Genomic DNA, 15,008 nt, shown 5'->3' with positions numbered 1-15,008 from the left:
ATTTTAATAGAATTTTTTACTTTTTAAAAAAAGAGAATCAATCAGCTTCCAGTCAAGCAAACTATAATTTAATTTGTTGCGGCCTGAACTGACACTACTAGCTTCCCTGTACATAATGTCAAAAGCTGAAAGGTCACTTACACTTATACATCTTTAACCAAACATCTCAAATCAGCTCAACAAGAAGCGGCAGTGAAAGAATTAAGGCAGGTAAATAAGGCTTGCTGAAAGAAATGTTTTAGAGGAATTAAGAGAGTAGCAAAGAGAGGTTTATGGAGGGCATTCCAGTGTGTGCTTCATTTTTGGTTGTAGAGCTTTCAGCCTTTGCTCCAGAGAGAAGGAAGCGGCAAGGAGGAGAGGAGATGCAAATGACGCTGACCGAGGCACAGTAACGGTACAATTGTAGTCACATCATCACCAGGTCAGTCATTGAACAAGGCATTGGAATGCTCAAGATGCGCTTCACGTGTCTGGATCGATCTGGGGTATTCACCGGCGAGGGTGAATAATAGTCATACATTGCGTCCTGCACATCGCCGCTGAACAAAGAGAGTTACAGGTGGAGGAGCTCCCACGCGCTCATGAAACATCCGCATCTGCCATCAACGTTGAAGACGAGGAGGAGGATGATGGGCAACCCATCAGCAGAGCAGCAACAAACATGGCTGCTCGTGATGCCAGGGAGTCACTCATATTTGATAGATTCTCATAAGGAGATCTGCAAAGTGAAGATAGTGAAGTACTCAGACCGCCTGGAACGACCACCACCAACACCAATCACCTCCCCCCCGCTTCAACAAAGCAGCCCTTCAACCACACATACACCCACTGTAAACACGCCCAATAGGTGGCATGAAGTCTTGCCTTTCATGATGAAGCACATGCAAGGGCACTTTCACAAAAGGGACTCAAGAATGGGCAAGACATAGCAGTGGTGGTGACAAGCATAACATTTAATGAGAGAGTAATGAAAAACAAATCGAAATGAAAAACATGACATTTAGTCAGACACCCTTGTGCCCTTGATGATTACAAAACCTTCACCTTACTCATCCTACTGCTTCAACGTGGTACATCGGCTGTGGCTTCAGCATAGGTAGTGGCAGATGGCTCAGATCCCTACCCTGACTGCTGAGGTTCTCTCGGCCTTCGACCTCTAGGTTTTGGAGCCTGTGAGGGCCCCGCCAAAGACTGCTCCACCCACAGCTGCATGGGGGCAGACTCGGCCTCAGGAGAGAAGGCAGCATTGCGGGTACTAGTTGAGGGAGGGGCAACGCGTGTGACGTGTCCCCTTTCGCCATGGCCACATCATTCCAACCACTCAGCTTGGAGGACATCTGTGACGCATTGTAAGAGCACTGCTAAAGTATCTGTTTGCATGTTTACGGCAGCAGAATAGAACATACAACAATATTAAGAACCATCGCAGAAGTTATGTTGCGATTAGCATACTGAGTCTTGCAACAGGGCAATCATTGATAACATCAATTCATGATATGTGTGAGAAAAAAAGACTTGTTCACCTGATGGATGCATTGCTCTGGGTGAGGTTGCCAATGAAAGATATATCAGAGGGTGAGTATCAGACAGATTCACGAACTTGCATCAGGATTAGGGTGTGGTGGGTTCACAAATGGGAAGGTGAGGAAGTGCACAGAAAGTGAAGTTAAGTTGATAGTGAGCCTTAAGTGGGTGTGAGGAGTGATGTGATGGAGTAGGCTTGGCAGGACAGAGTGGGTGGTGGGAGGGGAAGGTGATGTACACCACAGGATGTAGGTGAATCAGTAACTGTACGCACTTTTCCTGACCTGGTTAGGTCACTGAAGCGCTTCCTGCATTGCACCCATGTCCTTGAGACGGTGGCCCTGCTGCTCACCTCCTCTGCCACCTTGAGCCAGGCCTTCTTGGTGGCAGAGGCAGGGCGCTTCCTCCTGTCAGCCTGGTACAATATATCCCTCCTGCTCCTCACACCGGCTAGTAGCAACTCCAGCGAAGAGTCACTGAACCGGGGTACTGGCCTCATTCTGTGTTGCTCCATTTGGCTCAATTCCTCCTTTTCCCCAAAACAATTCATGGTTGCAATGGCCCTTTAAATAATCCAGCGCCCAGCACATCATTCGGGTGCGCAGTGCGCCCGCTGCACAACTTGGAGATGCAAAACCCAGAAGTCACATTAAGGGCCTTCACTTGAGTTGTGAACACTCGAGAAAACGCGCAAAAATTTTTTCGGGTTTCCCAAGCTTGCATTGGCCCACAAGCTGAGTTCTCATTGGTATGTTAAAATTTACCCCATAATCTGGAAATGTAGTTAAAAGGGCAATATTAATGTTTTTGATAGTCTAATTTGGAACATTAAGATAACTTTACCTTTCAGATGCAATTTCTGCATTTTTTTTTTAGATTTTCAGCATTCACAATATTCTTTCTCTATTGTATGTGACAGAAATTAGAGTTTACATACAAAAGCAAAGGACAGAATTGTGAAAATATATTAAACCTGGTACTCAATACAAATGCAAAGCAGAAGAATGCCACCTTCACCCAGTTCAATGATTAAAAACTTTGCTATGTAACAGAACATTCACTGACTTTTTGACAGTATGACTTGCATGTAGAGCTCATCAATTCAAGATCTTACATTGACCATCACTACTCCCAATTGGCCAAAAATAAAGTAATTGGGTTTGTTTAAATGACCGTATACATATAATCAATAGATCTCAAGCTCTGAATTACTTTTTAGTCACCTAGCATTGTTGCTGTTAGCATTAAGACTGAAAATGGTTTCTTTGCCACAAGTTCCAATACGAAATGCGCATTTATGACAATGAGCCAAAACAGGAATACAATCAAATGAAGTTTTTGATGTCTTCTTACATTAGCTAAAATGTTTTTTTTTAAAAAAGGGCTTTATTCCCAATGCTGAGAGGGAGTGTTTGTGCACCGTTTGAGACATGGCCAAAGATAAGGAATGTGGCGCACCACCAGGAATTTCCTGCTAATAGTGTTTTATTTTTATTGCAAACTTAAATAGTTTGCTTTAGGCCATATGATTTTTTGGAGGGGTGGAAAATGAAAGTTATTTTGGTCTCCATTTTGTGCACCATAGGTAAGTTTCCCAAAGTTTGAATGAAATTTGAAACCTATCTGCTGAACTCAATCAGCATAATCCTATATATTTCTGTCTTAACTGAAAGCTTAACGAGTGAAAACTGCAAAAACGTGTAATTGTTTTTGCATTTAGACACTAACAAAAGTTACTGCCTGTAAATGAAAAGTAAATCAAATCCTCAGCCAATGCATTACTTACACAAAAATTCAATTACAAAAATCAAACACTAAAGATGTACAGTTAACACTCTGGACAGGTCAAGCAGAGAACTTGCAGGAAAATATTCTTAGCCACAAATTTTATTGTTGTATTGTTTTTGAAACTGATCAAAAATATTGTAGCATTCATTGATCCTCACAAACAAAGTGGTAAATGATGTGTTTATAACACTGACATTTATGTGAAGTGCAACACCTTGCTACCAGCAAACATTTTAATGCATTGAAACATCGCGAGTTTCAAGATCAACATTATTTCTTTTTTTAAAATATCATGTAACTATTTGTGGACAATTACCACCAAACAGCAAATTAATCTGCACAACAGGTTATTTGCAAATGATCTGAGGAAAGACATTACCAAAACTGCTACAGATTTATTTTAGCAGCACAGACATAATTGCAATTGCACAAAGATTTATATAAGATCTCATGATAATGATGGTGAATATAGGAGTTCTTCATGGATATGACAGAAACACAGGTCCTAATGGTCTCCTAGGCAAGTGAAAGGAGTTCCATATTCCACCATCCGTGGCACTATGTTCTATTCATCCTACTCACTTTTAAATACATTTTCTGGAACACTTTACATGATTCAATATGTTGATTTCTAATTAACCTGATCATTACTTTTTATTTTCATCATGGGTAGGCAGTATCCTGGGCTCTGGAATCATCATCAACAGCCACAGAATAAAACTGATTGAAATGAGGCTGCAGTCAGTCTCACATGTACAAATATTAGAGAAACTGGTGCACCAGGAAGGAAACCTAGAAAGCAGCAAAAGGGTTATAACTTTGTACAAAGCGTTATATGCCGGTCCTTGTGTTGAGGAGTTCAAGAGTACCAGTCACATCAACAGATTCTGTTCAATTCCGTTTTTTGGGCTGGGTTGCCAGAAAGAGTGCTACCAAGCAGTAAATTGTCCCTCCGATAGTCAATGCCATTGTAGTCCTGTATAGCAGTCGATCGGGAACGCCTCGTTTTAGATGGACAGGCAAACCATCTGACTTCTGCAAAGTAAAGATGATACAGGTTTTAAATGAACAGAAAATTTAACAGGTACATAAATTAGCGCAATCACTCATACAGAAAATGTTTTTTCCAGAGTTACCACTCTTAGAGGATGGGCTCAATGTGTCAGTGACGGTTCCATCAACTTTTATAGTTAAACACACATGGGAATAATGCATTCCAAATAATAAATGGAAAACAGCACCCGAAATTTTAATATTCTGATAGGACTTTCAAATAAGCATTTTAGATGATCTGATCAGTAAAATATTTAAAAATAGATCAGCTGAGTTTCTGGGTTATGACTGAGGTGCACAATTAGGAGACAAGTAAAGATAGTCAGTTCCCATCTGCTATTGCCTCAGTAATTAAAACTATAATTAAAACAGTTTGTTGCTGGTGAATGTACAATTGCTTCTCTTTGCTGTACGGCTACACCATTTATTGGTTTAAGTGTACCTATAAAATTGTGCTATTTGAGCGATGAATGGTGGTCTATACATATCACTTCCTAGCTAGTATATTAGACACTTTGATGCATGTTCATTTAATTCCACCACCACCGTCTGATGTAGTCTTCCAGAGATTGGTGCTGCTCATTTCCGAGCCTGCTCCCAATTGTCAACCTCTTTTACAATCTTTACATGACATTTCAAAGTGTCAAAACAAATTTACTCAGCAGTTGGTAAGAGTGCTTTGATTGAAATCAGTACTGTGTGAAACTAGTTTCACTGGGAGCACTTACAGTGATAACAGCTACTAAAATAAGCCTGGGCTCAAACTGTAAAAGTCTATTTACACAAGGCAAGAGGCCAGTACTTTGCAATGGAGTGGTGCCTACTGTCTGAAAAGGCTGGTTATTGGGACATCTCCATTTCTACTCAGAAAAATTAAAATACCTGCATCAAGGGGTTTTAGAATCTCAATGTTACACTACAGATTACAGTTAAAACCTGAAATGTAATTTAGAAGAGAACTCCCACACTCTAAGAAATCGCTTTTAGTTCTGTACACACCCAAATTCTATTTATTGCCAATTATTTTGTCTTACACTTCCTCCAGTCAATCTTCAACATTCACAATTCCCTCTGTTTGCTTTGCATGTTCCCCTGCATTGTAAGACCCAAAAATGCAACACATCTTTCAGAATTTTCCTTCTGGATAACTGTTGCTTGTTCCCTTTAAATTTCTTTTAGTGTGTGGTACTAACTGATGTGAGCAATTTCAGTGGCAGAGAATGGCAAAAAGTAGAATGGTTCACAACACCATCAAGCACTGCTGCAAACCAATTAAAGAATCATATTTAATTTCCCCACTGGCAGGTAAACCTGTTATAGGATATAAGATATAAAGCAATCAGAAATCTGCACCATAGAACGAGACATTAAGAGTTGGTATTTCTTCTTTGAGTGTTCACCAAAATGAAAACTAAAAGGAAAAAAAAAAATCTACAATTCAGGTCTGGTACCAGAGAAGTGTCTTCGACCAAACATTTGGTAACCCCTTCTAATTGCACCCTCTGGCTCAACATCCATTTTCCTTACATCCATTATGAAGTACCTTGGGATGTTTTGTTGTGTTAAAACTACTAAATAACTACAAGATATTGTTATTTCCAAAGGTCTTCAGAATAAACATGTGAAAGGGAGCAGAACTAGAGAGGTCAGAAGGGAAGAAAAAGACACAACAGACAGAATGATAAAGAAATACAGGAAGCTCAAAAGTTTCTTGCCCATCCCATGAAAGACTCAAAAGTTGTGGAAATCATGCACACCAGTCAAAATATTACAAGAATTAATATATTTATAAACTGAAGGGGGTCAATTTTCTAGAACACACTTTATGCCAACTAAACAGGCTGGTATTATAGTACTTGTATACTGAGTTTAAATGCATCACACCACCAGCAAATATCTGAGTAATTTTGCATGATACAAATTTAGTTCCTTAGAATTACAAGTTTTTAATTTGGTGTCTGGTAAGAGGCTATCAGTTAAGTTTGATTTAGAGTTTAATCAATCACTTACTCATTAAAAAAATGTTTTTAAATTAAAAGTCTATCATCATGGTTACTGTTTGTTTTAATGTGATAAGTTAATGCTCAAGGACAGAATGTTTAGTCATATGCTCCAACACCGCTCATTTGAAGTAAGCATAATTTTAAAAGAAATCAAAAGGATGAAGAAATCGCTGATCCACTTTGATTAAAATTTGAATTTGAGTTCTCAGATGATTGCACTACTTGTCAGAGAGGCAAATGGGCGTGAAAGTGTTTCAGAGTGTGCTCATGTTTAAACAAAGGCCAGCAACTCCTGAGGGAAGGACTCGGTTGAAATATGAGTTATTACAGGTGACAAATTAGTGATCGCAACCACTACAGCACACCTTTTTTTCCCCCACACCAAAGCTTTGGCTTTGAGGCAGGGATTTTTTTTTGGGGTGGGGGGGGGGGGGGTAGAAAAGAGAAGTAAAACAAAAAGTTGATTCTCCATCATACACGCAATTTTCCTTTCACTTCTTTCCTATCTTCCTCCAAAAACACTTACTTTCTGGGGCGCTTATTTTTCAAAGAAAAACATACTTCCTTCAAACTGGAGGAATACACGCTAACATTTTAAAGACGCTGTCTGCCATTTAAAACAGCCATGGTGTCTGCTTGGCTCAGCTGGTAGCAATCCTGCCTGTGTCAGAAGGTTGTAGGTTCAAGCCCCAATCCAAGATTAATCTGGATTGACACTTCAATGAGGAAGTGATGCATTGTCAGAGGTGCAATCCTTCAGATAAGATGATAAATCAAGGTCACACCTACCTGTTCAAATGGATATTAAACATCTCATGACAACATTCAAAGAAGAGTAAGGAGTTCCCCCAGTATCCTGACCAACATTCCTCCCTCAACCAACATAACCAAAAACAGATTAACTGGTCATCCATTGCATTGCTTTGGATGGATGTGGGATTTTGCTGTGTGCAAAATGGCTGCCATATTGGCCTACATAACAGCCACTGCACTAAGTAATTCATTGGCTGTGAAGTGCTTTTGAGACATTTCTGAGGGACTTGATAAAGCATTATATAAATGCAATTTTTTAATGTAACACCTCATTTATCACTTATATCACTTACACTGTATAAGTGAGGATACAGTTATATTGCACATACTGGTCTGGAAGCAGTACATGTTTGAGTGCATAGCAGTCAGAAAGACTGGAGTCACACTGCCATCACACCCTGACCCACACTAGATCTCACTGCCTGCAAACTGTCTCACACTAAGTCATGCTCATTCATCACCCATGCCTTCACTAACTCTTTAACCACCCAGCTTTATATGTCTTCCTGCTCTCTTTGGTTTTTGGACTTCTGTGCATCCCCTTTCCTTTTACCCCAGCATGAGTGTCAGGAACGTTAGCTACTCGGGCCCATTCTTTGGAATTCCCTCCGTAAACCTCTTTGCCTCTCTACTTTTTTCTCAACCTTTTTAAAACCCAACTCTTTGATCAAGTTTTCGATCACCTTTCCTAACTATCATGCTAAGAGGCAACATCCATTCTTTTTACCTCATCAGAAAATTACCACCCCATCCAATTTACTCTCAAAGTTAATTTAGCAAAAAAAAATTACCTCAACACTCAAACATCTTATGTTTCTACACAGTAAGCTAAAAGATTTATTTAAATTCTTAGTAGTGTTTCTAGTCACAACGCTTCTCAAACTCAATGTCTCAAAGCACTTCACAGCCAATGAAGTATAGTGACTGTTATAATGTAGGGAAATGCAGCAGCCAATCTGCACACAGCAAGATCCCACAAACAGCAATGAGATAAATGACCAGATTTGATTTTAGTGATGTTGCTTGTGGATAAATGTTGGCCAGGACAATGGGAGAACTCTCCTGCTCTTCTTTGAATAGTACAATGGGATCTTTTCCATCCACCTGAGCGGGCAGACGGTTTAACGTCTCATCCAAAAGGCAGCATCACCAGCAGTGCAGCACTCACTCAGCATTGCACTGAAGCATCAGCCTAGATTATGGGCTCAATTCTCTGGAGTGGGGCTTGAACCACAACCTTCTGACTCAGGGGCAAGATGTTCCCATTGAGCTAAGACTGACACCTATGGTTTGCAACTACATAGTGTTTTGGAGCAAAATACTCTGCAAAGATTTCTTTTAAAATTAGGAAACAGCTGACCCTAATGGGACAAGGCAGCAATGACTGCTAACGTACAACTTTGTCACAAAACTCTACTGATTCTTAGCCAGCTCTGTATTATGTGGTTGTTGCTGTGTAGCACTATTCCAAGTATGCATAGTTCAAAAGGAAGGTCATTATAAATCTATTAACATATCAGCTATTTTTCCACAGGTTTCTGAGTTTAGAGAAGGAAACCCAACATTTATATTTCAGCATAATCACCATCTGTCTATAGCTTAGAAGTATTAGAAAACATTCACCATACTACAGAATTTACTCGAATTTTGTCAAATTAAGATTTCACAAAGGAGGCACACGAAAGAGGAGCTCATCTATGGAGCATCAGAATACCACATGCAGCTGTTCTTAAGGACAGTCATTGTAATTGGTAAGTGTTAAAAAAGCAATGTATTTGAGAAAAAAAACACAGCAACATGCCACTAGTTCATCAAAAAAGCTATTTTATGATTAAGAATGTGCAGCTTCTTGAAAACAAACTCCAACAAATTTAAGACAATACTGCATATTAAATTGAGAGTGCTGAAACATGCATTATATACGTTGTTGAGATGGCATCCAGCATAATGTGATCTACAACATGACTTATTGCCTGGCCTGTATTGAGTAATAAAAACAGTTTATAGCAAATTTTGTCCAGCATTCAATCTGAACAAATGAAAGCCAAGGACTAGATAGATGTGTGGAGTTACAGTGGAGCCCTATTACAATTAAAGACTGGACACACTGCAGGGGCATTCCAAAAGTCTGGCCCAAGTTCAAACCCAAAACCTAAAAGGTTAAAGAATTATATTGTAACCCAGTACCCCTCGAGTTTCATTTCAAGTGGAAAAACATTTCAGTGCATTTGTTACACAATAGGAAGGATTTTTATAATAAGAGGACGTAGTTTTGTTTAATTTCTTTCAGAGCAACAAATGGGCATCTGCTGTCATTGTCCCACCACACAATTACAGCTCCAATTTCATGAACATGCAAGATAAAGTATTCACCACACTATCATGACTCCACTGTAAAAAATCAGCCCATATCTCAGGACATTCCATTTTCATTTACAAAATATTTTGAATTCCTTAAAAGGCGCAATTAGATCGTCCTTATCCACAGTAAAAAAAATCTTTTAAAAACTTTGGATTTGTACCTGAAAAATTCTCTGGAAATCAGGCACCTTATTCCGTCCTAGAAACTGGACTCCTTCTCCCGATTCAGATATGGTTTTCGTTGGAGTGGCAAAAATCATAGTGGGAGGTTCTGAGGAAATTACAGGCTTCAACCCCTGCATATATGATTAAACACACAACCGTTCAATGGAAGACATGACTACGGGTTAGATATATTGTAGAATTTTAAAAAACACAACCTGATCTATTAAGGCAGGGCTGTCCAAGATTGTGTCTTCATGGGCCACATAGGTGCATATCATGGAGCCTTGGAGGGAGGGGAGTGCACATAAAGTTTAAATCTATGTTCCCATTAATTTACATAAATTTCAAGTTGATGATACTAACAGAACCGGAAGTTCTGATTTAGAATTTATCCATCAATGAGGCAACAGAGCCAAGAATAGCCCTTTCCATACCTCCACGCCCAACAAATTCAAACAGGACAAACAAGCAAATAAGAAATATAGGCACCAATAGGACTGAGGGGCCTGGGATCAAGGGCTAGATTGCCCTACAGCAGCGTTGTCCAATAGAAATTATTGACTAGGCACATGTGGCTATGGTGACACCATCTTAGCCGCATGCACTAATTTTAATCGAAAACGCTGTGCATACTCACACAATACACAATTTCACATGTGTATCTTTAGAGAACAAACGTCTACCATCATTTAGTAACAAAGCTAAGCTCTCACAACAATCAAAAAGCACTCAGTTTTTCGTCATGCCATTTTACCAACAAATGCACAAAAAAGGTTAAAGTACACATGCATACGTATGCGAATATGTGTATGGAGATCACATGCCCAATGATGGTATCTAGTACTCATTTTTTATTCACTAATCAGAAATGCAATTTGCCACATCTTGATTCCTGACTAGCCTCCAGTGGCTAATGTATTGAACGACACTGCCCTAGAACCAAAGATTGGACATCCCTACCTTAAGGGACTCCGTGAACCAATGTTTTTGTCTTAACTACAGTTCTGCAAATAATAAAATTATACACTGAGTATAGATATTATTTTGGGATGAAAACTTCTATTTGCTCCCTAGCTACATTCTCTTAGCTAAAAAAAAACAAAAACTTACAAGTAACAAGTTACTTTATCCTTACCTCTATTTCCTGGATGCCCAAATACATAGGAACAGGAGGAGGTCCTATGGCTTATTGAGCCATTTACACTTTTATTTGCTAGCCATGACAGTTCTTTCTTTTTAATCCCAATTTCTTCCATATCCCTTAATACCCTTACTCCCCACGTAATTATCTATCTCCCTTTTAAACATCTCAATCAACTTTGCATCTATGGTCTTTTGGAGTATACATTCCAGGTTCTCACAAACTTTTATATGACTAATTTTTTTCTGGATTTATTTTTAACCAGCTTAGTTCATAGTCCAAGATTATTACCCCTTGTTCTAGATTCCCCAACTATAGGGAAGAATCAACTCCTATCTATGCCCTCAAAGAAATCTATTAGAATAGCCTTCACAGAATCATGCTGGCTGTCCTGAATCAGCTTACACCTTTCTAAATTGGGATTCAAAAATTTGGATAAGTGATCATTTCAGCAGAAGAAATGAGCCATTTATCCCATTGCATAACGAAGTGTGGGGCAATCCAAGTTTAAAAGGAATATTCCAAACTACATTCTCAAATTTAATTGAAGAGACTCAATAGTGAATCAAAGGAATCCAAAGTCCTTTGTACAATTTGTATTCTTGTTTAAAAAAAAGTGTTTGAAGTATAGTTAAGCATTACTTATTTGTGTAAACTGATCTTCCCTCATATTTAATTCAGTGCTTTATCATCAAAGGCAAGATTGTGACACACAGCACACACAGATGACATCTACAGCAGGATTCATCATTAAGGCTGCATCAAATTATTCCCTTAAAAATGCCCAGATGACACACCAGTTCCCTGCAATCACCTCATAGGTAAGGTACCACGAGTGGTAGAAAAGTACACGGTGACTGGTTAGGTAGATAAAAAGACAGACTGAAATGTTGGTGTCTACTGTAGCCTCAATTCACGGTGCATCTTAAACTTAATTTTCTTATTACAGAACAGTCACATGGGGGATTTGAAGGGCTCTTTTGTGTCATTAAGTTCTTCTTAAAGTTACAAGTGCAGCCCAAAACTTTAAAGACTGTTGTAACTTTAAACAGATTGTCAAATATAATAACTTTTTTTTAAAAAAACAAGCACACAAACAAGAGTTCAAAACTATCCACAAGTTAATTTATTTACTCCTGAAAAATAAAAGCAGAATAGCAAATGAATCTTTGCTATCTCATCAAATGCATTTCCTGGTGCTCAGAGTGACATAACAGCAGCCACGAAAAAGCCTGAAGTGGCAACCCAATCTGTCTTTTTGCCTGACCTACTGCTTAATGGTGGAAAGGACATTAAAGAGGATGCAAACGGGAGTAACCATCAAAAAATACAAAGATTCTGTATTCGTATTTTATTTCTAACCCAAGCATGTCAACATGAATGGCAGCGCTTTTACAGTACATCAAAACTGTTCAACACAAATGTACAGCAAGGTGATCTTTCCCCAACAGTAAATATGCTAATCTGTACTAGCAAACTCCCAACTAAATTTGCTGGTTTCCAACAAATACATACTGGACATCATGTTAACACTTACAAAAAGTTTGCACACAAATCAAGGGAGATCCAAGTTACACAGGGGATCAAAAATCATAGAAATTACAACACAGATTGAAGCCATTTGTCCCATTACACCTGTGCTAATGTTTCAACTGGAGCTACCCACTCCAATCCCATTTCCCTGCATTTTCTCCATGTCTTTTAAAAATAATTTTTTATACACACTTATCCAGTGGTAAATAAAAGCTGGCACAAAGTGCATAACTATCAGTAATAATTGCTGCAACAGTACTGATAAGCCTGAAACTAAGACTAGAGAACCAATAGATGGTAAGTTCCTTGGCAACAAACTCCAACAGTCCACAACACGAGAACCAGAGTCACTCAGTGCCTCTTCTCACAAGCATATACATGTAACTTAGAAACACTTAAAAGCTTGCAGAAGACACTATCTAGGCAGGGGAGTACAGTGGAGCTAGCATAGAAATATATTCACTGGTCCCACATACCAATTAAATCAACACTGCCATATTGCCAAATGTGCATGTCTTAATCTATGAGTTGAGTGTTAAGATCAGATAAATACCCTTTGAACAAAACTTTACATAGGTGCAAGGATACAGCAACATTGGAGCATAACATAGGAGTTTCAAACAAGAGCAGCATGTTGTAACATTAATCCCTCTCATTTCACTGAATTCCTAATCTAGTGTCTTGCTGTGGGGAAGTGCACCACTTCCTCAGAGAAAGAAAAATTTGGTTCACAGCTGAAGCCATCTTATGAGGGACTTACAAAAAGTGAAACAGAAAGATCACAAGTAAACCACTCAAGTTTCCATGATTTGAACACCAAATTTACTAATTTTGGTTAAACAACTTAACCTATTTTTGATCTACCTCGCTCTTTAAAAAAAAGTTCACAATCTGTCTCACTTATATGTTCATAAATCTCACAGTCAACTGCTATTGAAGTTCAGTACCTGAGGAGAGGAAAGGTGAAACACATGGCAAAGAAATTCAAAAATAACACAAAATCTAAGCTGAGGAGCTCATCCAGAAACTTAACAGGTAAATGTATTACCTAGTTAAACAGAGGCTAGCTGGTACATAAGGATGCTACAGTTGGCCTGAGCACCCTTGTCTTAAAGAGGAAAAAATGTGACAGGATTCCTGGTCCTGATCCTAGCCAGCCACCTCCTAATAAGTGCACATGTGGACATCAGGCGAGGACAGGATCAGGGTGGTCTCACAGACAACTGTCCCCACAATCAAATAGCCTGCCACACTCTCTAGGCTTACACACAAGGCCAACCACAATCAGCACCTTCGGGTGAAAGAAAGAAAGAACGAACTTCCATTTTTATAGGGCCTTTCACATCCTCAGGTCGTCCCAAAGTACCTCACGGCCAATGAAGTACTTTTGAAGACAGGCATCAAGGATGACGAGGAAAGGCCAGGGTGACCGCGGTAACAAGTGAGTTCCCAGATGGAGCTCTTGTTCCCCGAGTCTCTTGTCTCCCTCCCAGTCACTCTGTCCCCAGTGAACCAGCAACGACTCAATGACAATAAAGCAAGGTCAAGCCGGGCACTTGGAGGCCGGTTTTACAGAGTCGCCTTTACTTGGACCACTCCCGCTCCTCAATTCCTACCTGCGGGCAGTAGGCCGCAGGCCCGGCCCCGCCGCTCAGTCTCTGCGTGAATCCGTTAAACTTATAGAACATGTTGCCCCCGCGGTACCGGCACCGGCTCCAGGCAGCACTAGGAAAGGACTTGCGCTGGGTCCATCCCCACCCGGCCGCCTCGCACCGACGTCATCTCAGGTATCGCTGAGCCGCCTGCATGTTTCTGCATTAATAGTTAAAGAAAATCTTTCTCATAGAAATTGGGCTTCTTCAGCAATTTATTAAAAAATTTAAAATTGAATATGACTTAAGGTGATGAATTTAGTGCGTTTATTTACACGGGCATTTTGCTGAATACCCTAAATGTGAAGGAGCGGTGACTCAAGGTAAGTGGATAATTGCCAGGCGGAGGGAGGTTTCGATCTCTTGTTTTTCGTGCGAATTTACTCTTGGGGTTGGGGTAGTCATTTGTTTGCCTTACACTTATCTTTCAGTGTATGTCTTATTATTGGTTTCCAGCCTGTGCTTTTTTTCCATGAGAGCTCGCTATTAAAGAGAACTCGTTCTCTTGAAAAAAGATGTTTGGCAAAGCTTTTTTTTGTTGGAAAGAACGACTCATTTTGATCAGGAGATGTCAGTGCAATCATTTATTTTAATCGAATTTATATAGTTGCACTTTTTCATAAAGATGGGAATGTGCCTTTGGGCTGACATTAACAGGACAATTTAATGAAAACTGGTGAACAGTGTACTTGCTTAGAGGTTCTGAATAGTACTTTTAAGTCAAACAAAAGTCTAAACTTTCTTCTGTATTACATAGTAATATGAAATGTATCTCACTGTAAGACCTCAGCGCATAATCTAGGCTAACACTTCAGATCAGTAGTGATGCGTGCTGCATTGTTGGATGTATCATCTTTTGGATGAACATCAAACCGACTGTCAAGATGTGGAGATGCCGGTGATGGACTGGGGTTGACAATTGTAAACAATTTTACAACACCAAGTTATAGTCCAGCAATTTTATTTTAAATTCAC

At 39.5% G+C, this 15,008-nt stretch overlaps 1 protein-coding gene across 1 annotated transcript; it reads right to left on the bottom strand.

Annotated features, from left to right (window-relative positions):
• Positions 1-932: 932 nt before the first annotated feature.
• Positions 933-14,160, bottom strand: cox7a2l (cytochrome c oxidase subunit 7A2 like). The gene is made up of 3 exons (XM_067988812.1): positions 13,998-14,160; positions 9,704-9,838; positions 933-4,347 (listed from the first exon to the last, which is right to left on the bottom strand). Exons 1-3 carry the CDS (start codon positions 14,067-14,069, stop codon positions 4,204-4,206), a joined length of 351 nt encoding a protein of 116 aa, XP_067844913.1. The 5' UTR covers positions 14,070-14,160; the 3' UTR covers positions 933-4,203.
• Between the last annotated feature and the right edge of the window lie 848 nt (positions 14,161-15,008).

The sequence above is a fragment of the Heptranchias perlo genome, chromosome 8 (genome assembly GCF_035084215.1).
Source record: "Heptranchias perlo isolate sHepPer1 chromosome 8, sHepPer1.hap1, whole genome shotgun sequence".
In the NCBI taxonomy this organism is placed as follows: domain Eukaryota; kingdom Metazoa; phylum Chordata; class Chondrichthyes; order Hexanchiformes; family Hexanchidae; genus Heptranchias; species Heptranchias perlo.
This window is presented reverse-complemented; position numbering and strand designations above follow the sequence as displayed.

Coding starts and splice junctions, on each gene's coding strand:
- cox7a2l (XM_067988812.1), bottom strand. CDS start 14,069: ATGTTCTATAAGTTTAACGGATTCACGCAGAGACTGAGCGGCGGGGCC. Junction 9,839..13,997: donor CTGCGGCCTACTGCCCGCAG/GTAGGAATTGAG, acceptor TCATATATGCAG/GGGTTGAAGCCTGTAATTTC. Junction 4,348..9,703: donor ATTTCCAGAGAATTTTTCAG/GTACAAATCCAA, acceptor TTTACTTTGCAG/AAGTCAGATGGTTTGCCTGT.